The sequence below is a fragment of the Tursiops truncatus genome, chromosome 6 (assembly GCF_011762595.2).
Source record: "Tursiops truncatus isolate mTurTru1 chromosome 6, mTurTru1.mat.Y, whole genome shotgun sequence".
NCBI classification, from domain to species: domain Eukaryota; kingdom Metazoa; phylum Chordata; class Mammalia; order Artiodactyla; family Delphinidae; genus Tursiops; species Tursiops truncatus.
Window position 1 is genome coordinate 58,686,037 of NC_047039.1, and position 26,545 is coordinate 58,712,581.

General features: G+C 36.7%; 1 protein-coding gene across 4 annotated transcripts in view; it reads right to left on the reverse strand.

Annotated features, from left to right (window-relative positions):
- The window catches only part of KDM4C (lysine demethylase 4C), a 400,106-nt gene that overhangs the window by 130,098 nt on the left and 243,463 nt on the right, over positions 1-26,545 (reverse strand). For all 4 annotated transcript variants that reach the window (XM_033858103.2, XM_033858104.2, XM_073806126.1 and 1 more), the window contains 4 exons: positions 26,232-26,445; positions 24,237-24,313; positions 6,782-6,837; positions 4,454-4,562 (listed from right to left, as the gene is read on the reverse strand). In XM_033858103.2, the coding sequence (XP_033713994.1) occupies positions 4,454-4,562; positions 6,782-6,837; positions 24,237-24,313; positions 26,232-26,445 (456 nt within the window). The remainder of the gene's footprint in view (positions 1-4,453; positions 4,563-6,781; positions 6,838-24,236; positions 24,314-26,231; positions 26,446-26,545) is intronic.

A 26,545-nucleotide genomic window follows, 5' to 3' on the forward strand; every position in this document is an offset into this window, starting at 1 on the left:
GTGCCAGGCTCCGATTAGGCACTTGCTAAAGGAGGTGATTTAAGGGCAACTGGATGAGAAACTGGTACAGCAGCACCACCTGGTGGGCACTGGAGAGAGGCTCAGACTTCCCTTGCTACTGCTTCAGTCAGGTCACTCCAGTTTTCAATCCCCAACTGACCAGAGGTTCCAAGATCAGAACTCTCAGACAACAGGGCAAGGGCTGCATGGGTGTTCAGAGGCTCTCCAAATCACTGCTAGGCTCTATGGCCTAATCACATTGTCCCCCGTGATGCAGATAAGGTAACTAATGCCTTGCTTTAAAGCTGCACGCACAGAGATGTGCATGAATTTACCACTGTGACCTTTAAAGGGTTTTGCCTTAAAAAAAAAAAAAAAAAAGTGATTTGGTATTGTCTGATCAAACCCTCCAGCCACAATAATCTTAAGCCAGGAGCACAAATAATAAGTAACAATTTGATGCCTTTTATTCATTTCATGAATATTTACTCAGTAAGTACATGTGTACACATACACACACATTACAGAACTGTAAATGTTTATGATGCTTGATTAGTAATCAAGGTTGTGCAATTTCTATAAAAACAGGTAATGTTAAAATACTAAATCAGAGTATAAAATTAATAACTGTACAGTAGCAAATATACACATAGGTTGCCAAATTTTATTGCTTCATTCACAAATAAGAAATTCAAACAATTTGCCAAAAAAAAAAATCCCTAGGAATGTTTTTTAAAGCAATTAAGAACTTCCATTCTCTCAGTCTCTAACTTACTTCTTTCAACCAGATATTCTCTTTCTGAAAATGACAAAAATGAACATTTTCTCCTTATGTTTATGTCTTCCCTGTAGACCAGTGGGTTCTCAAATGGGGGTGATTTCACCCCCCAAGGGATATCTGGCATTGGCTACTTTTTCCCAGTTTTATTGAGAAATAATTGACATGCATCACTGTATAAGTTTAAGGCATAGAGCATGATGGTTTGATTTACACATACTGTGAAATGATTACCATTGTATGTCCAGCTAACATCCATCTTCTCATATAGATACAACAAAAAGAAATAAAAAAAGGAAAAAAAGTTACCCTTCTGATGAGAACTCAGAGGATTTACTCTCTTGGGAACTTTCCTACATATCCCACAGCAGTCTCAGCTATAGTCATGATGCTGTCATTACAGCCCTAGTGCTTATCTTATAACTAGAAATTTATACGTTTTGGTATCGCCTGTTTGGTCAGGGATGCTGGAATCTATGATACACATGAGAGTCACCCACAACAAACAATTAACTTGTCTAAAAGGTCAAGAGGGCCAAAGTTGAGAAAGCCCAGTCTAGACTATAAGATGCTAGAAGACAGGAACAATGTCTTACTCAAAAATGTACACTAAGTATTTGGCGGGGTAAGCTAATAACTGTTTGGTGAAATACATTGACACTGACATCTAATTCTTATATTCCCCCCCCATATCTGTGTAAATAAGAAGGTGGGTGAACAACCTAGCATCCAGAAAAGAGTTGGCTACAGCTCCAGAAAAAAGACTGAAACTGACATTAGGAGACACACATACATCCACTAAACAGACATAGTAAAATAATCCATCTAGACTTAGGTTGGCCTGGATGAAATACCACAAAACTACTGCTCTGACTTCTAGCTGGATGTGCACTTATTAGTTTAATTAAACTTCAAAAGAATGCTGATGCTAGGAACACTTGATTATATGTTCAGGGCAGAGCATCCTATTTCCTGGAAAGGTGCATTCCACCCACCCCACACACAAGTGATCATTTATAAATTCTGTTATTCAAAGCCAGCCTGAGTCCAATCACCAAGAGACAGTGAGCAAGGCTGGGGGCACAGACGCCATACTACAGGAGATGTAACAGAGTCATGGTGCTTTCCTGAGGATTTCTGGTGAAAAAGTCACCCACGCTTCTTTCTGGCCATTGTCCCCTTTCAAACTATCACAGTATTTTTGAGTGATTTCTTTTTTTACCCTCCCAAAATGAAGTTTCCCCTTGTATTTTCCCACTTAAGATAACCACTTTGAGCATTCTGATAAACATCATTCCAAAAGACTCGCCATGTGTATAAAATTATATTAAAAACAGAAAAAAAATCTGATCTACAGCCTGCTGTTTTCACTCAAATATGTGTCATGAATATCTGTATGCCAATAAAGAGCTCTCCATTGTCATTTGAAATAGAGTTTAGGTGATCTGAAATTCAGTCAAGACACATTCTTTTAAAGGTGCCAATTGCTTACGGACGGAAAACCTTCTATAAAGAATATGTAACATACACAATCAAGATGGCAACCTTTTACCACTTTCGGATGCAACCATCAGATTTCAGATTTCTGAAATACAGCAAATACAATTTGCTGACTGGCACGGAAATGATCCATGGTGCCCGTCCCAGCTGTTCCCTTAAAACCCCTTTGAGACTGGTGTGAGTGACGGCAGATCACTAAGGAAGCATTCGCGGAGAAGAGAAGCCAGCACATAGGTCCTTAAAGGGAAGCATCAAGAGCAATGACCACTATCCCAAGGGGCATTCAACTGATAACAGAAATCATCTTTCAGCAGAGAGAACCAAAGGTGGTTGTTAAATGTCGTGTTTGAATTTTTGCAAATATATATTACTTGTAAATCAGAAAAATATTAAAATGTAAGACATTTGTTAGTATTTGTCACACTAAGCATTAAATGTTGGAGGCATGTCATGAACTCAACATTTTTCTTTATAACCTGCCCTACAGTCCTAATTCTGGCAAATGTTTTTGTTTCTTTTTGGTGGGTTTCTTTTCCCCAATGAAAAATATTTTTATTAGTTTTAATGGAAAAAACGAATGCATTTTGTTCCAATCATAAAGGCCCAAACAGTATTCACAGATAGAATATGTATCAATGGAATAATGAAAACAAGTTTATATAAGTAAACAGCAATAGTTGAAAAGCAGTTTGTGCATAAAATGTAATGTGATATAAGGTTTATTGTATTCATTCTTTTTTCTTCTTTCTGCACCAATTTTTTACACAACTTTTCACCCTTTTGGGTGTTACGGTTTTTGCACTCAGAATGCACTTATAAACAAAGTAACAGCACAGTAAAATAAAAGAAAGGGCAATATAAAGGCTAAACATGAGATTTCTTGAAAGCAAATAGAAACAGCAGTCTGAAGAGTCATAGAAGATGACTTCTGCCTCTCTCTCGTGTCAGTGTTTGTTTTCCTTTTTAAACTGGTGAACAAGATATAAGATTTCAAACTTTTTCCTACGGAAGTCCATGAGCTGAACAACCTTACTCTCTTCTGATAGTCACTATGAGCTTTAGGGGGCATTTAAATGGCCCAGTCATTTCCATCTCATTCACAAAACTTCCGTTACCCCAGCCTGAGCATCCTTGATCCCACCACTCATAGCTGCCAACAGCAGTCATCAGGCCCATAAAGGGCCACGTATTTTCTAGCTATGTGAAATTCCTGATGGAGCTATAGTGGAAAATAACAGTGTTCACTGAAAGACAGCAGAATAGATTCTAAGTTCCTGAGACAGAAGTCCAGAGACAAAACACCCAGCTCCCCAGTGGGGGAGAGACGACTAATAACAAAGCAAGCAACACTCGGGTAGAGAGTTACAGCTCAGCCTCTGAAATAGTGGAAAGACCCCACGTTAGACGTAACAAGGACTGAAGAAACTGTAGGGTATTAAGTCCACTTGTAAGACAGGCTTCAGTATTTTAAGGTCAGGCAATTTAACTTTAGGGAAAATTCTCATTAACGGTGAAATATAATAAGGGCCTAAGCTAATGACCTGTTAGCTCACAATTTAACAGAACTCCAAGGTTACATCAATGTTGAGGATGTTAAAGGCCTAAGTTTTCAATGAAAAAAAATACTCTCTTAACAAAGAGAAACAATGGAAAATAACCAGCCAGAGAGTTTGGCAAATTAAATGATTTGTCTCTATCCATGGGAAAATCCCTTGGGAATAATGAAAGCTTTTGCATTTCTCTGCAAGTCTCTTCTTGGTGAAAAGATGACGAAATAGGTTAGATGCGTTTTGCCAAGTCAAGGCCAACCAAAAAGAGGCAAGAGAGAGAAAAACTAAGCAATTCGAACAAGACATAGTTGGATAGCTCGGGTCAGTTCTAACAAACTTCACTGGATAGCCTATAATTTGAAAATTCACATTAATCCAGGAAATGCAGTATTCCTTTCCCTCACTGAAAACAGAAGCTGAGGAAAGTTATAGGCATACTTAAAATATAACAGGAAAAGAGTGTGTACAGATAAGTAAATTTAGGCTAAAGGGAAAAAAAAGGTAGAATGAAACAACGAAGCTAAGAAAAAAATTACCTTGGAGTGCGTGCATAAATAGAAATATTCGGAACTTGAAATTAACACTAATTTATGAGGGGAAAAAAAAAAGAAGCTTTGCCACTCACCAATTTTAACCTCTGTAAAGGTATTCTGCCTACATCTATCTGTGTTCTTTCTGGAACATTAGTGAATCGGACTTCTGGGACCGCAACGGCGCACATGACATGGGCCCACCTACAGGAAAGGAGACATAAATGTAAACAACCGTTCCCTAAACTTATGTATCCCATACTCAACCAGAGGATGGCAATTCTCTCGGATGGGAAACACACAGACGAGAAAGAAAGCCCAAAGCCTATATCCATCACAGACTCTTTGAATTTAAAACCTACTGGATGATACCTGGATAGATTCAGTACCATACCTGCCCACCACTGTGACATGAAGAACTAGGTGAAAACCAAAGAATCCTCTCATTATATTGTTCTACACGTGACCTGCAAAATACTGAAATGTAGGTTTGCTATTTCATTTGATACTGAAATATAGAGGTGCTTAATATACTTAAGCTAATTATAATTAGTATGTGGCAAAAGATTTGTTCAATTAATAAAAGGTATAAACTGGGTATACCACATAATCTTTTTTACATAATACGAGTATCATGAAGCAAACTAGAACTAATAGCAAAAGTTTTCTAACAGAATTAATACTGATTAAGTCTTTAATTAAATTGTTTCTTATTGCAATCCTACTATAAACAAAGGAACCAAAAGATAAGGAAAAATGAAATTTAGCTTGTTCCCTTGTTTCCTACTAAAAACCTAGAATATCTCCCTTCAAATTCTGAATTACTCCAGAAAAATGACAACGTCCTCATTAACACTATTAAGTCTCTCATAAATCTTATGCCTCAAATAAATATAGAGACTCTTGAGGTTTAAAGAGATTTTGAAAGAATTATCAAATTTGTCAAACTATTTTTAAGTTAAAGCATATTATTTCACTCTAAATATAAGACTCCATCCTGCCTTTAAAGACCACAGGGACAGAGGGTGAGTGTCAACCCCATCAGGGCATTCTTTCGTATCTAGATAAATACTATACTTCTATAGCAAACACTACTTCTTTGTGTCCTGCCCAAAGGAAGGAAGAGAAGTTCTTGTCACCTCTGTCTTTACAGGAACTGCCTAAGTCATCTCGCAGTCTGCATAACCCGTGTAACATCCTAGAACTAGTCAATGGTTTTTAGCATAGTGCCAATGACATTAACTAAGACTGTGAGAGATGAACATCCAAAATTAAGCAAATATACAGCTTCTTAGACTAAACTTTATCAATGTAGGAATAAGTACCTTCACTCTTCCTTATAAACAATCAGAAACATGCACATGCACATAATTATGCCAACTCCATCATTACATGACAGGACATGACATTACTCCAAGGGTACCAACTCCAGTGCCCATGGGGCCAGGCAAGATGTAACCAAATACACACATACTGGTAAATCATGGTAACCCGAGGAGCGCCTGCCCCATTTAGGCCAAGTTCTCATCCTAGCTTGTTATTGTCATATAGAGATACACAATCATTTATTAAGTAAAGATGAACATCTGGATTTTTATATAAAATCTCTCAACTTTTAAATTAAATTCATAAAGTGGTGTGTCAGTCAAATAAAACATATCTTGGGGCTGGATCTGGCTCTCAAATACCATAATACAACCTATATCTAAACTTTTCTACATGTTTCTATTTCCATAGGAACCTATAATTTGCTTTGGCCCCATTTTAAATATTTAAATCGGGTCATAAAAATAAAATTCACACAAAAATATATTTCAACAACCATAGAAACAAGACTTTCTTTTATGTTCACTTATGACTCTCTTCATATTCTCCAACTGTCCCCTCTAAACTGCAAAATCAATCTTTTCTCCCTGTGTTTCTATTTTAGAATACACACTTTCTTGTTAATTTGCTGGTGTTAAAAGTAAATGGTCTTATTCTAATAGTATAGTATGATTATAATTGATTTTATTTACCTGAAGATAACAGATTTCACTGTTTTCAGGCATATTCTGTTTTTATTACAATGAAAGCATTCATCATATTAAACACAAGGATTCCAAAGGCACCTAGAGGATATGGGCTCTATTCAAACTCTGTTAGTGAAAGAGGGGTTATTCCTCATGATGTCAAGGATTCCTCATGATGTCAAAGACACAGAACAGAAGCTGACTTAGAACACCTTTGCCCAGCAGAGGTGAATGTGCTGTCAGTAATGGTTTCTGGAGACATGCACAGAATCCCCACCTCAGACCTAAACAGCAAAAGCTGTGGAACAACGTGTACAACAATGAGAGGCAAAGCACACTGTCACTCAGAGGTTCAACACTCAAGAGAGAGAAGGAAACGATGAAATTCAACATAATTAACGTACTACTTACTTATTGTTCTTAGTTTCCTTAAGAGCACCCCCTCTCAAATTGCAGAGACAGCACTCCTAGGGCAGAAAAAACACCACACAATTTTTAGAGCCATGTAATAAAAGTCAGTACTGTTTATCAAAATATCCCCGTAAATGCTAATTTTTTATTTTAAAATTAAAATTATCAGGAACTTCATGAAGGACTATCTCTAAACAGTTCAAGAAGGGAGAGGAAAAGAGAGGTAGGAAAGTGAGGGGACACCCAAAAGTGTTCTCAGTGTATGTATCTCCTAGGGGAAACCATCATTATCCTAGTATCATGTTCAATTGCCATCGCTGGGGGAAAGCTGTGACACAGAGAAACTGGTAGGTGGAGAGATAGGTACCAAAACTCTAGAACAGAGGAATACACATACAACTCGGTTCCCTTGAGTTCTGGGAATCCACTCCCGTATACAGGATGGCTAAAAAACGGTATTGGCAGGCTTCATTCTGATATGTGGATAAGAAGGAAGCTCTTTTTAAAAGACACTCTTCAAAAAACTATCTCTTGGGTCTTTCTATGGGCAAATAGTGTTGGAAAAATTGTTCTGATAAACCCAGGCTTTCCAGCCCCAGAAAACAGAGCCATAAAATGTTTTCCTTTATCTTCCCCACATAAGTTTACATTTTGGGCACTTCTATGTGTCTTAGATTGGCACAGACTTTTCATTCCAAGATGACTCCCTTTACTACAAACATACCTTATCATTTCTCATTACAATTTTATGAAAAAGTCCACGAGAAAACAGGGCCAGAAAGTAATGCAATGCCTTTTGTTGACCTAGAATTTTTAATTCAATACCTAAGTAAATTTTTTATTTTCAACCTCAAGCTTGTCCTCCCAATTTACTGCACTAATAGTCTGGGGTTTCTTTTCAATAGTTACAGGTTATTTTGTGGGGCTTTTTTTTTCTTCCAAGCTGTCTATATAAAATTTCTTTATCTGTTCTTTAAGGTGATCTCCCTTAACTGATTTTGACAGCTTTGCTCAGCTTTACAGGGAATCCCTCTAACTTACCTACTATTAATAATGGGGTGTCATACTCCACAGCTTTTCTTTTTCTGAGAACAACACCAAAACCACTGAGGAGGATCAACATAGCTGTAGAACTCTTAACAGGCAGCAAAAAAGGCAAAAAGACTAGAAATGTTCAATGGTTTTACTTGTCTGGAAAGTCTCTGCACATCTATTTGAAATTTCCCTGGTGATTATTAAAGGTTCAGAGTAGCAAAAGCTGCCCTGTGTATATCCATTTGAATCCATGATAAACCCAGCTCAAAAAGATAATTTGATGAAGAACATTCTCTATTGCAATGCCATATTCCAGCGGCCCTTGAAAGAACTGGTTTTGATGAAACACACAATGAAAGGAAAATTTCATAATCCAAATATTGAAAATGAGAAATCCAATAATTCACATTATTCAATAATATCCAAATTATTCAATAACAATTTCATAAAATGTTACTGATTTTATTTTTTTCAGTAATTTACCACACTTGCTACAGAGAGAGGATGAAAATGAAAACAAAACAGGTCAAATGTTTTCATTGAAACTAACATAAAAAGATGTTAATACGGAAGTGGGAATGCAGGAAAGGAGAGCTGTGGACCGTGAGAAGCACAGACACTGAGAGAATTAGATGTCTGATTAATGAAACTAGTAGTGAGAAGAAGCCTAAAGGGACGAGTTAGCAGAATGAAATATAGCAAAGCAGCATGGAAGCTGCTTCCATGCACCTGATTAGGGTCATGAACAGGTACACGTGCTGCAGAGCCAAATATAACAGAAGGAAACAGCCTCTAAAGTGGAATCTGTAGACTCAAGGTGTTAAGTGGAGTTGAGAAGACTCCCGCCTGCCACAACATGAAACTTGTTCTTTCTAGGGTCACAAGCGACCTCCATGTCACCAAATGTAATGGATATTTCAAGTCCTTGGTTCGCCTGACCTCTTAGCAGCATTCAACGTTGTCAACTGTGCCTGAAACAGTTTCTCCCTGTGGTTTCCATGACCCGCCACTCTCCTCATCGTCCTTTTCCATCTCTAGTTGATACTCAGCTTCCTTTACAGGCATCTCTTTCATGCTCCTTAAACACTGTAATTTCTGTAGCAGGGCCTATTCACTCCTCTCTCCACACCTGTTTGCCAGGCATTGGATCTACTACCCTGATTCCCAAAAGGCCACTGACTCAAACATCTGTCTCCTGAGATGTCTCACTGACAGCTCCACAGGCATCTCAAATACACGTGCAACACTGAGCTCATGTCTTCTTCCCAAGCCAGCTTCCCAGCAGTGGCATCAACCACCCAGTCTAGCTCAGGCTAGAAGACATAACCAGAAACACTGGAGGAAAATGGCAATGGAACAATATCCATAAAATACTGAAAGAAAAAAGCTGGCAACCTGAAATTCTATTTCCAAGGAAAATATCCTTTGAAAATGAAGATAAGATAAAAATAATCTCATAGAGACAAAAATCTATGAGAATGAATCTACATTATAAAAACCACTAAAAAAAATCTTCAGAATGAAGGACAATGACACCAGCCTGAACCATGAAGTGGCAGGAAAGAATGAAGAGCACCTAAAACGGGTAAATATAAAATAAAGCTTTAGTATCTTCAAATACGCACACACAAACAAAGAGAGACTATACAAGTTTCATTTAAAAACTTGATTGTTTCACACAAAAATAACAATACTATGGAGTGGAGTCTATGCAGAAGTAAAATGTAAGATAAGACCACAAACAGAAGGCAAGTTAATCAAATTATACCGTTGTAAGGTTCCTACACTGCTCATGAAGTAGGATGATATTATTGGAAGGTGGATTTTGATAATATAAAAATGAAAATTGTAATTTTCAGCAACCACCTATAACAAAGCCCTCAAGAAATTCCCAAATATTAAGTTCGAAGGAATATAAGCTCACAATAAAAACTCAAAAAACATCCAAGAAAATATGGTTACATAAGCAGGAAAAAAAAAAGACAATAGAATTAGATGCACATTGAGCTCAGACAGAAGATGTAAAATAAGCATTTTAACATGTTTAAAAATTAAATATGGGTATTAGGAATGTAAGTGAGAGACTATAAATAAATAACAGATCAGATTTTTAAAAACAATATAAAAATTCTATAACCAAAACAAAATAACCTGAAATTAAAAACTTAGTGATATGTTAAAAGGCAGACTACTCTTGGTTGAAGAGAAAATTAGAAAACAGAAAGTTAGAGCTGGATAAATAACCAAAAGTTAATACCACAAACTATTCAAAAATGAATTCAATTGAATGTGTGTGTATGTATTTCTGATTCATAAAAATAAATTCCAATTGATTTACAGACCTAAACTCAAAAACAAAGCAGAACTACAGAAGTACTCAAAGAAATTTTAGGCAAATATATTGATGAATTTAGGATAAATATGACTTCTTAATATAACATTTAGAAAACAAAAGACATGTACACAACATTAATAAAGTTTGACTACATCAAAATTTTTTAATTCTAAAGGATAAAATACTATATAAATTAATATAAAATAAGATTAAAAATTTACAATAAAAAACAAAGATTGTTATCCAAAAAATATTTTAAAAAGCCACACTTTTGAAAAATAGGCAGAAGATTCAAAGACTCTTCATTGCCAATAAATACATGAAAGATACATAATTTCAAGAATAAAGAAAATGAAATAATGAGTGTTAACCTCAGATTTTTAAATCAGAATATCTATAGTCTGGGGGTATGTGAGTTGTTATGATGGCTGTGGAGAGGAATTCAGCATTATCAATCAAAATTTTAAATGTACATAAATTACAACAAGCAATTCACCTTCTTAGAATCTATCTTAGCTAAACATTTACATCTATGCAGAAGTAGGAATATACAATGACTATCATTTCATTTCTGTTCATAATAGAGAAAACAGTTACCTCTGGGAGGAACTGGAATTGTCAGTTACTTATTTTATTTGCAATGTCTGAATTTTTAAATTAGATTCAGGTTTGAAATTTAAAATAGTGATGAAAAAGATATGGTAAATCCAAAAATTACTGAATTACTAAGAATTACACAATGAAATATTAAGTGAAAACACTAAGGCATGTTTAAATAATCTGTGACACCATTTGGGTCTCCCAAGAACAACAAAATATAGCATTAGTTTATGCACAGAAAAGATCTGAAAGGCTGATTAACTAAACAGTATGAGTAGTTTTCTGTAAAGAAAAATGAGATTTGAGAATCTGAGAATGTTGGGAATGGGAGACCTTCCTAACAATACTTATTACTCTTACATTAAAAAAATAAAACTCACAGACACACAAAGAAATTAAACCTTCTTCCATCTGTACCATTTTTATAGGTTCCACATATATGTGTTAATATACAATATTTGTTTTTCTCTTTCTGACTTACTTCACTCTGTATGACAGTCTCTGTATGACACAAAGAGAAAAACAAATATCGTATATTAACACATATATGTAGAACCTAGAAAAATGGTACAGATGAACCAGTTTGCAGGGCAGAAACAGAGACACAGATATAGAGAACAAACGTATGGACACCAAGGGGGGAAAGTGGCGTGGCCGGGGGGGATGAATTGGGAGATTGGGATTGACATATATACACTAATATGTATAAAATGGATGACTAATTAGAACCTGCTGTATTAAAAAATAAATAAAATAAAATTCAAAAAAAAACCTTTTTCCATCAAATATGTGTAATTTAAAATTAATGTAATCATGGAGGTTTATCTTTTTTTCCTAAATTTTTTTTACTTAAATGAAAATTTTAAATGGGCGTCTGTGATTTCTACTAGTCTTTCAGCGTATGGAAACTTCTTTCCAACCTAACCTGAGGAGATACCAAAATTGTTCAGCCTTGCAGAACAAAACAAATAAATAAAATTCCACAGTGAACACTCATTGCCAGGCTTTTTTTATCTTATGTTTATGAGCATGCCCCTTCTAGAAACAATAACACCCAGTGTAAAATGACTCACTATTATACAGATTTAGATATATTGCTAGTCAACTAATGTTTCCTAAAGCAAAACAAAAAAATGCTGAAACGCCTGTTACAAAATGACTACTCTATGAGCAGCTGTTATTCCTGGCTCCCAAGGACAGCATCTAAAGAGCCATTCTATTGTGTAACCCACCCCCAGGGCAGCTAAAAGCTGAATGAAAAAGTATAAATTGAGATATTCTGGACATTGTACCTTTCCTACTTAGGTCCCTTTCCCTCACCTAATATCATTCACAAAATCCCCTTTTAATAATACCAAGTTACTTTTAAAATTTGGTTTCATTAAAAGTCTCCGCTGAGATGAACAGCTAGTATACCAATTTACAACACAATGATTTCTTTACAGCTCAGTTATTAAACTGAAAAAGAGTGTTTATAATCAAAGTGCTGACACAACATTAACAACAATGGTGAGAAAGGCATTGTTAGAATATGGCTATCACAGTTGTTTGTTATTTGTCCTAGAGGGAAATCATGTTCCAATGGCTCTTCTATAAAACATCAATTAAAGAAATGTCAATACCAACATTCTCAAGCTGCCTTGTAAGGAGCTCTCATTTTAGCTGACATATCCATAAATGACACTAAAGCCAATTTTCAGTGCTATAGAAAAATTACAAGATTGAAGTACCTCCCCACAGCCTTATTTATCTGACGTGTTCATTACAGAAATGCAAAACCATAAAATAGGGCTGTCTGAGCTGGGAAAACAAAGACTAATTAATCACATTAATGGAAAACTAGCTTACAAAGTGCTGATCAACAAAACACGGAAGAACAATTTCTGGAGATGGGGCTCAGTTATCAGGGTTGAAGAGAGGATGGAATCTCATGTTAGGATGGGGCTGACAAGAATTCTGAGTGATTAGGAAATTGAATGACAAGTTTCCTACAGTAATCCTCTGAATGGAAATTTCACAGGGTCCAATAAATTTTATACCAGCAAGTGAGTTCCCTAATTTAGATGCTCACACCTAATTTGTGTTATAAGTGAAAATATATATTCATTCAACAGATATTGGTGAATCACCAATATTGTGTCCTAGGCACTGGGCAACAGCAATGAATGACAAAGACACACTCTGGCTAGGAGAGAAGACAAACTAAATCAGTAGATTACTTAAGGTAAAGGATGTTAAGCACTTGAGAGTGGGCCATGGAGTTCTCTAGGGAAAGGTGATGGCAGCAGATCCTGGCCTTTTCTAATAGGAAAGGTTATCAGAAAGTAAGAGAAAGAATATCTGGTAAGGTTTCATAAGCCATGAAAAAAAAGCCGATGGCCTGAAGCCACTGTAAGGTTTGAATGCACCAAGGACATATAACCTGATTTATATTTTAATCAGATCATCCCAATTGCTGTGTTGACAGACAACAAAGGTTCAAGGGTGAAGAGAAGTTAGCAGGTTACTACCATATCCAGGAAAGAGGTAATGAGCAGATTAGTCTGGATTATGTCAGCCGAGGTGACTAAGAAGTGGACAGGATACTAGATTCATTTTAAAAGTAGACAAGACAGGATCTACTGTCAGACAGATATGAGGTATGAGAAAAAGAAAGCATCAAATCTAACTCTAAAGTTCTTGGCCTCAGCAGCTGGAAGGCCTGGAAATACGGAAGCCTGCAGAATATCTAGAATTCAGTTCAGGACAGGGTGAATTTGAGCTATTGGACATGCTAGAGGAGATGCTATCATAAAGTTGGCCACAAGGGTGAGACTGAGCTGGACCAGAAACGCCCAAGTCATCAATGCCTAGATGCTGTTTACAACCATTAAAGCTATGAGATGGGATGAGGTTACCAAATGGGTTAGTGTAGAAAAGAGGCCCACATTTTGAACTCTGGGGAGTGAGAGGAGAAGCAGGAGAGTGCAGGATCCTGGAAGCCAAGTGAGGACTGCTTCAAACAGGAGACAGTGATAAACAGAAGTTTCTAAGAAAAAGTGGGGCAAAGCCTATGACTGGAATAAATGTAAGAGAGATGTGGGGGAGAAGGGTCGGAGAGAGTGAATAAAGATAAGCCTTTTCAGGAATTTTACTATATATATAGGGGCGTGGAGAAATAGAGTGGGAGCTAGTGGGAAGAAAGATCAGGAGAGGGTTTTTTGGTTTACTTGAAGATGGAAAAAATAACAGTATGTGGATGATAATGAGAATCATCTGGAGAAGGGATGTGGGCGAGAAAGGGATGAATTACTGTAACTATGATCCTGTGTATAAGAGAGCGGATGGCCTTAGGAGAAGAGATATTATAGATATGAAGCAGGTAGAAACATTAAGATCTCTACTGGTGTCTTCCCATTTCTCCATGAATATGAAGACACTTCATGAGGTGAGGGTGAGGATGGAGAAGATGGGGAAGCTTGAGGAGAAAGAAGATATGAAACAGTCAATCAGGAGAGTAGTAGAGTGAATGAGTGATGGGAATGCAACATGAATTACCCACACCGTTGAGGACCAACCATCAGTTACAAACTGAAAGCAAGAGCAATCTGCATATGGGGTGTTTCTCCACAGCCATACTCAGCTACAGAGGTGCAGGTACAGAGTAGATAGATAGTTGGATTTACCAGGGTTGAGTTATACCAAGGAAGAGTAACAAAGTCAGAGAGTGGCAAGGGAGCTATGTGCAAGGAAATGTAGCAGCTTAAACAGAAGTAAGGACATGAGGGGAGGGAGAGACTGAAAAGTTGGGAGCATTACTGAATCATACATCACAGTGAGGTGAAAGGATTGCTGGAGTCCCAGAACCAGAGGGTGTGGGCTAGACAGACAGAAGGTAGTCAGAGAAAGAGATGCCTGAAAATGAAAGATGGCACTGAAAATACAACATACCTAGTGGAATGCCGAATGGTTAAGAGTGAAAACTAATTACCCTTTCAAAAGGCTGTCTTTCTACTGTACACCCTTTAGTTCTCTGTTACTGCAACAACAAATTACCTCAAATACAGTGGCTTAAAACAACATAAGTATGTAAAGTTCAGTAGATCAGAATTCCAAAATGGGTCTCACTGGGCTAAAATCAAGGTGTCAGCAGGTCACTCTCTTCTGGAGGCTCTCAGGGAGAATCTATTTCTTTGCCCTCTGCAGCTTTTAGGGGAGCCCACGTGCCTTGGTCCTAGGCCCTCCTCCTCCATCTTCAAAGCCAGCAACAGCAGGCCAAGCACTTCTCACATCACATTACTCTGACCTTTTCTGCCCCCCTCTTCCTCATTTAAGGACCCTTCTGATTGCACTGAATGCACCCAGGTAAACAGAATAATATCCCTATTTGTAAAGCCAGCTGATCAGCAACCTTAATGCTATCTGCTACCATAATTCCCTTTTCATGCAACATAACATACAGGTTCCAGGGTTTAGGATGTAGACATGCCGGCGGCAGGGAGGTGGGGGGAGATGTTCTCACTACATTTTAACAATTTAAATACTATCATACAGCCATATGTATGAAAGGACGATAACAGAAGAGGAAATCATACTCTCTGTTTCAAATTACATCCCCCCAACCATTTATCTTTCTAATGTCATTCCTTACAGCAGTATAAAATTTACTTTGAGGTTTGCAGAGCACCTATCTGATAGCAAGCCAGGCATATGCTCGATAGCAAGGAGAAGCACCTCTATAATTTAAGACTGATCAGAGGTAATCTACATGGAACTTCACGGCATTTACATAATAGTATTTCCAGGATCCTAAGCAAAGTACTTGAAACTGAACATACATCTTACTTTGTTAAAACTGTACAACATTTGGCTTTCAAATAAAAACTCAGCTGGTTTATTCTTTCTTCCCAGCATGACCTTCGATAGCAAATAACAAAGTACATGACTTCTTCATCCTGCCACTGGACTAGTTTTTGCCGTTCGTGAGAAACGCCTGCATTGCACTTTTTTTTCCCCCTCCACGCTTCCTAGGGATCTCTTTCCTCATTGCTAAGGAGATGTGCCTTTTAGCCCAGTGACCTCCGGGCATGCACATCCTGGTGTGCAGTGCAGTATGCTATGCTCCCCATAATGTCAGTCATTATTCTTCCTGACTTTACTTGTGCTCTCTGGTTGAAGCACTTAAGATTAATGAGGCATTTGTTCTCAATCAAGAAGCTATTTATGAATATAGTTCCACTTACAAAAAGCTATGTAGATTTCTCTTTCTCTCTCTCCATTACCAAAGTGGGGTAGGGAGGGATTGCGTCTTTTGAGCAAAAGGGAGAAGAATGAACAGAAAAAAAAAAAAAAGATTTGTGACTTTTTTAGCCTGTAAGCAGTTCCCTAACAGAAAGGCCTCCACATCATAGCTATGCTGTCAGGATAATTGATATCCTCAAATGCGCTGTTCTGTTTGCTCAAAGTAAAATAATTATTACCACCCTGGCCTTTGTGAGCCAAGGTTTAAGTCTGCAGCTGTTCAGGAAAATCTGCCTCCTCAGGAGGGAAAAGGTAATTCTGAACTCAAATGCGTCACCTCAAATGGGAGAGTGTGGTCTGGCTAGCGGCTTCCAGGGACACCTCACTGGAGAGGAGAATTGGCACAAGCAACCACTTGGCTACACACAGCCATGGCATTCAACAAGAATACAGCCTTTCTTTTTCTACTAGTTTTACTGTGTCTGAGGATCAAAGTCAGCCTTTCAGACTGGCAGCCTCTCACCACCTGGTCTTGACAGTATCCCATGGAATAAAAAAAATTAAAAAAAAAAAACACAGCATAAACCACATCACAGGGAGCAGGCGTGCCACCACGACCGCTCAAGGCCACAGCCAATCAGATCTAAACATCAATGGCTCTGATCTACAAAGCCAATTCAGAGCTCCTTGTTAAAGAAAAATGCCAACTCGGTTGTCAATTGGGAAACTAGATTCAGGGGATTATCCAGCTCTGGGAAAGGTCCTCCAGGCAGAAACTAGAGTCAATATGAAAGAGTAAGGACACTGCCCTACTCAACCACCCAATAACACTAATCGTTCCATATTACACTATTAGTGCTGACTTTATTTTCAATGTAAACAAACAAAAATCATTCAGATACATTGCTCAGAATTAGGCCGGTTGTTCAGCCTTCTTTCCACTCTAAAAACAAGTAACTGAGAAGAGTTAAAAAAAAAAAAAAAGAGTGTAGGTCTGAGAGTGAGAGGCCTGAGTACTGCCATGAATCTGGGCTCTCTTACCATATAGAGGGGTGATCCTGGACAAAGAAGTTACTCTCTCAAACCCCTGGCTCAGTATCTGTAAAATGAAATTTCTGAGATAGATGAAGAATTCTTTAGTCTTTGCCAGTACTAAATTTTATGGAAGCTAGAAAAATTCTATCCTTGCTACTTATATTGGTTTATATTTAAATCAGCAGTTATTCTGAATCTGTAGGTCAAACATTTTAAAATGAAACTATTACTTTTTTTAAAACACAAGACTTCCAAGAGCCAAATGACTGGCAATTCTAACATCTATGATCAGTACCCCTATTTTTATTTGAGGAGTTGCAGAGGAGATATAATGGTTGTATTATGCGATAAGGGTGACATAAGCCTTAGCCACATACATTTTCTTTAATTATCTCTACCCTAAGAGAATTCCCATGTCAGAGAGAAAGAAGAGAAAGCACTGCCTTCAGATTTAACAGAGTGCGGTTAGGGTTGCTTCGTATCAGTTACGCCCCTATCTATAGGACCAGCCTCAATGCAAAGTAGGAGTCAGACTCTACCTATTAGACCACCTTCCTCCATTATTAGCCAGAGTACATAGAGTTATAGGGACTGGGACCTCATCATTCCCAAAGATGAGTTACCAACTTTCCAAGAAGTTGATCATTTTTACCTGAGCCTTAAGGGTAGGGGGTTAAGACTAAGGTATACGGGCTTCCCTGGTGGCGCAGTGGTTAAGAATCTGCCTGCCAATGCAGGGGACATGGGTTCGAGCCCTGGTCCGGGAAGATCCCACATGCCGCAGAGCAACTGAGCCCGTTTGCCACAACTACTGAGCTTACGCTCTAGAGCCCGCGAGCCACAACTACTGAGGCCGTGAGCCACAACTACTGAGCCCGAGTGCCACAACTACTGAAGCCCGCACGCCTAGAGCCCGTGCTCCCCAACAAGAGAAGCCACCACAATGAGAAGCCTGCACATCACAACGAAGAGAAGGCCCCATTCGCTTCAACTAGAGAAACCCCATGCGTACAACTAAGACCCAATACAGCCAAAGATAAATAAAAATAAAATAAATTAATTAAAAAAAAATAAAGACTAAGGTATATTCCAAAGATTAAGAGTTCAGATAAATGTGTTCCAACAAATGACACAGATTCTTTAGCTCATAAGCTTTAGCAACACTGTGGGGTTGGGTTTTTTAAAGACCAATACCTCAGGTACTTCCAGATTTTAACTTTGTGATTATGATTCATGCAGAGAAAACACTTCACTTTCTTTCAAAAGCCAAAAAATAGCTATGTGCAGCCTTGGAGGGCATGAATGGCAACCATTACTCAATCTATAGATGCCCCTTATTTATAATCAAGCCATAAAAATAAACAAACAGCACCAAAATGTTTATTTTTAATCACTGCAATTGCTTATTCCACTCTTTGTAAGAGGAAAGAAGATGCTAATTCCAAATGATTATCAAGGTATAGCCTGTGCTCATATCTGTTAGTCCATTTAAAAAAAAACACAAATAAGCAAAATAAAGACAGTGAGTAGATAGGTGGCCAAGGTGAAAACCTATTTCATGTTTGGGTTTTGATTTCTTAAAACCATTTTGAAAAAACAAAACAAAACAGAATGCTATGTTTGTTATACATATATAGTACAACTTTATTATTCTACAGAGTATAATAAATGCTCTTCAATAGATAATAAATGTGTGCAATTACCTAGTTCATGTATTTCATTATACAGAACGAAAATTCTAACCTTTAAGATGTTTTATTTTAATTTTCCATTTCAAAATCTATCTTTTCATAGCACGGCAATATCCACCCAACAATATAATATACAACTGTGTATTTTACTGTATTACTTTGCAACGAAAATATTTAAACAAATTCTCCTAAATTAAGAGCAAAGGGATATATTGAAATAAAAAGAAATCCCGAGGATGATGTGCATTGCCACAGATTCCTGAACATCAGGTAGATAAAGTTATAGTAAGGCCTTTAAAGTCACTTTTTAAAAAACAATGAAAGTTTCCTTGAACACATAAAATCTACACTGATCCAGCCAATAATTACCAATGTCACTTCCAATTCCTATACTTTTCTGTTACTCATCACCTCTGACCAGGTTAAGAAATACAGGAATAAAGTTAGATTTCTTGAAGTTGCCCAATTCTTAAGGAAAACTAAGTAAGGCAAAATGGAAATAAAAAACAACACAGAATCAAGGGATTTTAGCGTGAGAAGAGGCCCTTAGATATACATCTCTAGTCGAACCTTCTCATTACGTTGCTTTTAAATCTTCCTGTAATTAAGATTTTAGATTATAGGTATGTGAGCTACTGTGTCTACCCCTCCCTTCCCCCCAAGAATTACATATGGTGATTAAAAAAGCTCCCTAGTAAGGCATAGCACAAATGATACTTTACTTGGACTTTTTCACACTGACAATGAAAACCTACAGCACAGGCTTAACGCTACCCTGGACAGAAGACTGGCAACTCAAGATTTGCCAGAGTCATAAATCTGAGTATGACGTGACTTCCCATATGTTAAATTACCAATCTTCCCATGAAGTTTTCACTCCCATTTTGGCACTAAAACAAAACCTCACAGTGACCCCCACCGCAAAAGAAACATCCAGATTTCCTGCAAAGAAACAACCACCAAAAAGCTACATTATTCCTAAATTTTAAAAAGAGAAAATCTTATCCATATTCCTCTTTAACCTCTTAACCTGCTTATATTTTATTCTTTAGAATTCCATTTATAAATTCTTTAGAAGATAGTATAGAAAATCCTCCTGTCATTTATTAGCATATTACCTCTTAATACTCCACAGAGTATTCAGCACATAGATTATTATTTTTTACAATAAAAGTATTTAGGTTACCAGTTCATTTCCAGACATTTAACTAACATCCTCCTTCACAATTAGAAGTGAAGCCCTAAAGTAGAGTTCAGGAATTTTACAGAAGTACTCAGACTCAAAAACAACTTTTCAAAATAGGGATAAAAAAGAAAATGGTAGGGAAAAAAACCTGAAAGAAAGCAATACAAATTCTGTATTTTTACAGTGAGAATATTACATTATATTTTTAATTAGCAGTAACTTGTAGTCATTATAAAATGGAAATCCATAAACAGATTAGACACAAAACTCTAGTAATGTAGGTCAAAAGTGATTAGATTCAAATTAAGACTCAAAATAGCAAGAAATACATTCTAGAATCAGAGTAATGACATTCAACACCTAAAAACAGAACTTGGTAATGTTTGGAATGCACTCTAAAGTGCTACTATAATGAAGGAGTAAAAATGGCTCCAAAATGAATTACATAATCACAAAAGGGTTGGAAACAAACAGAGCTCAAAATAAAATACTCTAATAAATGCAAACATAGCTTTCATACAGCTCTATTTATCTGAGCAGTACTGAAATGGGAAAACAGGCACAAAGCAATGATATTTAATTAGAACTATGAGATATACAACCTGAATGTCAGGAGAGACAGGTATGTGGGGAATTATTTCACTGTTTCATTTCACTTCATTTGAATGTGAGCAGGGAGCTAGGATTCTAGAATCCAAGTTAGGGTGTTATTCAAACTTTGTAACTAATCTCTCCCTCTAACACATGCAGGTAAAGCTGCAATACAGCTTGTTGTTTCTTATTTTAGATGACATAAGTGGCTAAAGTAAAGAAATAATAGCAAAATGAAACACAGGACTAAACCAAAACTGGAAATGGTAAGAGCACTGAAGGTCACAGACCAAGGTCACAGATAAAGGCTCTGCAAGTTCAGAAATGATCCAACACTATACCAGGTGTTAGGGGTGTTATAGAGAAAAATGAGACAAAGTTCTGGCCTCCAGTTACTTAAAAACTAGCAGGGCAGTTTGGTCCGGAGCAACTTCCACGCTTTACAATTGGTAAATAAAAAGACAGCTGGTCTGTGAACATTGATTCCAGCCTTATGTACATTCTCACCCACCAAGCCCAAGTTGAAGCTGACAGAATCTTCTAATGTATGAACTTATTTACTTAGTTATGGTCTGGGACTGGATGAAATAATCACTGACATGCCTTTGCTTCCAAAATTTAAATAATTGATACTTATCTCTATGATACAGCGTTCTTTTTTTCCCAGCTTTATTGAAATATAATTGACATATTGTATAAGTTTAAGTTCTACAATGTGATGATTTGCTATTTCTATATATTGAGAAATAATTACCACAATAAGGTTCATTAACACTTCCATCACCTCACATAATTATCTTTTGTGATTAAATCATTTACGATCTACTCTGCTCTCTGTGGTGAGAGCATTTAAGAGCTACTCTGTTGGCAACTTTCAAGTATCTAATAAAGCATTGTTAACTACAGTCACCATGCTATATACTAGATCCTCATAACGTATTCATCTTGTAATTGAAGTTTGTACCCTTTGACCACTTTCACCCATTTCACCCACACCCCCCGCCCCTGCCAATCACCAATCTATGCTCTGTATCTATGAGTTCAGGGTTTTTTTAGATTCCAATAGAAGTAAGAGCATACAGTATTTGCCTTTCCCTGACTTATTTCACTAAGCATAACGCCCTCCAGGTTCATCCATGTTATCACAAATGGCAGGATTTCTTTCCTTTTTTATGGCTGAATAATATTCATTGTACGTGTATGTGTGTGTATCTACACACACACACACACACACACACACACCCTTTTTTTTAATCCATTCACCCATCAACAGACACTCTTTTTAAGAAGAATCTTTAAAAAATAGAACTACCACATACAATTCTCACACATACCTTATGAAAATGAATACAAGGTGTTTCAGGCTACCCTTTTCTTACCCTCAAGATACTCAAAGCACTAACCATAAAAGGAAACAGAATTAACTGAAACAATCACATTTGTTGTATAAATACATATCCCAAGCAAAATATGCTCTTGGAGTGTTTTGTGTTCATGATGAATAAGCCTTACCTTCACAAACCATGTTTAAAAAGAAAATCCCAGGAAATAATTAGTAATTAGAGTTAGTAAAATAAAAGCCAGCAATGAAATAGCATTTGACCTCAGCTGCTTCGTTAGATTTCCATTAGCTTTTTTAGAGCTTCTATTTATCAATAAAAGGAGGTCTAGGACTCCTCTGGAACCTAAAACTAACAGTGTGAGACTGATTCCTAAGAAAGCAAGTTCTAAGTGAACTTTCAAAATGCAATCATTTCAGCCACAAAATCCAAAGAATCATACTTAAGTACTTAGTAAAAAATTAATATTGCAACACTCAATGCCACACTAAATAAGGGTGTTAAAGCCAAAATATCAATATTATCAGTTACTTCTCGGCAACGATTAAAATAAAATTCAGTTATTTCTCAGGAGAAAAATTTAGAAATAGAGCTTCATGGACAAAGTTCACTGAAAACGAATAAACTGAAAAAACAATTGGCTCACTGAGAATTCAGATAATTTCCAATTAGAACTAAGAAATTATGTAGGTCTAAAAAAATCAATGCAAAGCTGTATTTAAGAGCTCCCATTTTTATTGCAAATTAAAAGAGATTTACATGGTATCAATATTAAAATACAAAAGGCACACTGTATTTTCTGAGGGTGCGGAGGGGTTAAGGTTAATAGAAAGATGCTTCAGATCAGTTGCAGAGAGTGATTAAGTATTTCCTTCTGTAGACATGCTAAAGGAAAATGACATAATTGATCAGAAGCTGCCTTAGAATCAGGGTGGCTGGCCTAGGCCTGGCCCTGGCTCTGCCATGCAAAGGACAGTAGTACCTTGGGTAACAGGACTGCTCGGTGTGTGAGCACAGGAGCCAAGCAGTAACTGTGGATGGAACAGAGAACTCTTCATGCCTTGGTGAACTGGATTAGAATATCTCTAAATTCTAAATCTATACTTCAGGGTGAATGAGGGGATATCATTAGTAAAACTGACTCTACAAGGCTTTACTTTGGCTCATATAATATGACTAGAACCAGCTTGATAAATAAGAGCTGAATATATTTATTATAGCAGGACTTCATGGCTGTTTTAAAGATGCTGTACATTTATACAGTTTTTGTTAACATAATGAACACACCAAAGGAAATACCAAAATGTTATCTGGGCCCACTAATGAAAAGAATTCTTAAGTTGGAGATGTTACCTCTAATATGAAATCAGATTATTTGGACTATAAAGAGTGTCCATATTTTGCCCCATTTTCCCCTCACTACCCAGAGTGAATGCCAGCTATAAAAATCATACAGAAAGACATTCTCACAGATGCCTTTAATTTATAGTCACCATATGTCTATTTCAACACTGAGAGCTAAACATACATAATCATGACATAAATTTTCCTCATGTAAAGCATTGTCCTTCAGGTTTGTAACTTTGGTTGCAAGGAAATTTACTTCATTAACATTAGAGATCATTAAGGAATAAAGCAAATGCTACGATTATAATCCAAATCAAGCTGAGCATCTGCTCTGAGATCAAGAGTGAGGGATACAGTCTTGAGATCTGATCGGTCTTCACTTTCAAACATGTTCTGATACCTCTTGAAAGAGAATTTTTAAGAAAAGTTAAGGTAGCACATAATCAAATGGCAAAATGGGTGACATGGTGGATTAACAGAATGGAACGTAATGCTTGGATGTAAGCTAAAGTTTCAACAGGGTCTTCAGGAAAAACAGTTTAGGTGAAGAGAAATCTGTGTTCTCCAAGTGGGGAACCATTTGTGGTTGAAGTTTCTATCTCAAGTTCACAGCAATGCCTAGCACAGAACACTCTAAAATTTTCTAAAGTATGAATGTACGAATGAATAAGCGGGGAAGACCTCACGCTAGTGGAATAGTTGTGAATTAGCACAGCTTCCTGAGAGGTCACTGAAGATTCCCACCTTCACTGTTACTTAGAAGACTTATTTTCAAGAATTGCAAAATAGAGCCGGGCAAGAACATGAAGCAATACTTTGGACATGCTCTAATAAACCAGTAGTCTCCACAGGTTCCTGAGCAAACGGTGATGCCTAGAAATGTATTTAACATTTCCACAATGGATATAGAGCTACCAGGTAGGATGATTTGGAAAGAGAAGACAAGAAATACAGGTAACTGTGGAATGGCACACAAAAGCATTGTGTACTATCTTACCTGACCACTAGATTTAAATGGACCCACAGTGGATGGAGTGAGAAAAGGAGCTAAAAGATACTAAAATTAGCCACTTACTGCTGTCCATGCATTTCTTTTGCACCGGGCACATAGCCATCCATCACAGATCTCATGAGAAGGGATACCGTAACAACCTATAAAATAATAGTATGGACCCATTAATTAAAGTCTTTTGCATTTTGACAATATTACACATTTTAGCACTGAACAAATAAAATCGGAACAGCAGCCTACCATACCATTTTTGATTCTCACTGCTTAGAACAAAACATTAGCAAGGCTGGCTCAAAGATACTTTTGGTTCCCATGCCTCATAGCTAATAGGATTATCACTGCCAGAAAAAAATGAGAGTGTGCATCTTAATAGTTACCAGTGCTCACAACAGTTATTATAGAGAATACTGATGATAATACTTAATGTGTGATTAGAAAATTTCTAAATTGTCAAGTCTAGTCCTTTACTCATGCAAAACATATTTCAAAATAAGTTGCAATTTATGAAGCAAAATTTGGGGAAGTTTTAAAATGACACAATAAATAAACTGTGACACAATATTTATGCACATAAAATCAGTGCATAAAATTAATGTAATGTAAAAGTACATTTCAAAAATTATGTTTAATTAGCTTTAATTTCAGTGATAGGAACAAAGGATGCACAATTCATAGTTAGTGATGAAGAGCTGTCTTCAATTCTATTTGTCCATTCAGTACATGCCTGACTCAAAATAACAATGTAAAGAGATAGCTGATGATATAAATATATGTAGCAATTATACGGTATCAACAAACATGTGTTACTCTGGTTTCCTGAAGAAAGAGTTTTAAAAGATTTAAATGAGTAAAATTTAAAGGAGTAATTTTTAATATCAAATTTCTATAACATTTGACATGGGAAGAGAAAATAACAGAAATGTAATTACCCAAAGAAAAGCCTATCATAGTTACCCAAGACCATAAAGTGTTTAGTTCAGGCACATGTTTATAAAATATTATGGCTAAATTGCATAGCTAGTGCATTCTGGAGTCAAGATTAAATCCAAACTTGTTTGTGAAATGGTGCACTGTCTCTCATATAAATATAATCACGTAGAGTGAATGTGTATATATATGTGTATGTGTGTTACAAACTGATAGAAGCAAATAAGAAGTTTTATATAATTACATTTCAAGCACATCATGTTCAAATTCCTTGGGGAAGATGAAAGTATCTAATAAATAAATGCTAGATAGCCAGGCAAGTTCAACCTTAACACAAGACTGGTATTACTCTGGGGTAAATATAGAAGGTAATACCTTTATTATAAATCATTCATACTACACTGACAGACTCACACCATACATAAGAACGTTAACAGAACATTTGACTTGGTAAGAGTTGGAATATTAAAATGCTTTAAAATAGAATTGCAATGTTTAATAGATCCATTTTATACATTTTAGAGGATTTAAATGGCAGACCAATCTAAAAAAATGTATTTGCCACTTAACCCAATTATGTAAAAACACCAAATTGAGACAGGTGTGGAGCCTAACTTTCTCAGTCTTGGGGGAAAACAACCCTAAGCACTTTTTCCCCCCGGGAAGGCAATGAAGATCTCCCTACCCTTACAAAGAATAAAATTTTAACTCGATAATTAAATTTAACAATAATTCCCCAAATCACCAAAAGAATACTCATTTCTCTTTCAAAAGTAACAAAGGAAAACAGTCATGAATCAACATTAGAGATTAAAACTCAATTTTTACAAACTTTAAGTGAAATTCAAGCACGTGAAAGGAATCCCACAATGACCCCACATTTGGACCCCAAACAAACAAACAAACAGAACCAGACAGATCTGTTCTCCACTGATACCACATAAAATTGGAGGAAAAAGGATGATTACACCTATTCATACTTTCTTAGAAGAAATGTGATAAAGAATGATCTAACCATTAATAATGCCAACAGTACAATGTGATAGATTTGGCAAGTTACAAAGGGGTGAGAAATAGAGACTATGTGAAGCACTGAAAAGCCAGCGATTAATGAGTGATAGACTCATTTACTTGCATGAACCCGTACGCGGCACTTTGCACAGGAAATCAGAAGACTTGTTCCATCCTCTTCCAGGAAGGCGTTAGGTGGAGAATATTCTATATTTTCCTCGCTATAAATAAAACACATCTCTGGAATGAGGGGCTTAGTCTTTCCTCCTGAAGTAACCACTTCATCTAATTTTGTCTCCCATCTAGAATCATTTTCTTCATTGCTGCTATCTGGCTGAAAAACAGAATATTTCCACGTGAGCAAAGAACATGGAAAAGAGCTCAGATCACTCGCTCTGGTCACTCAAATCCCCTAATAGCTGTTCATCCACTAA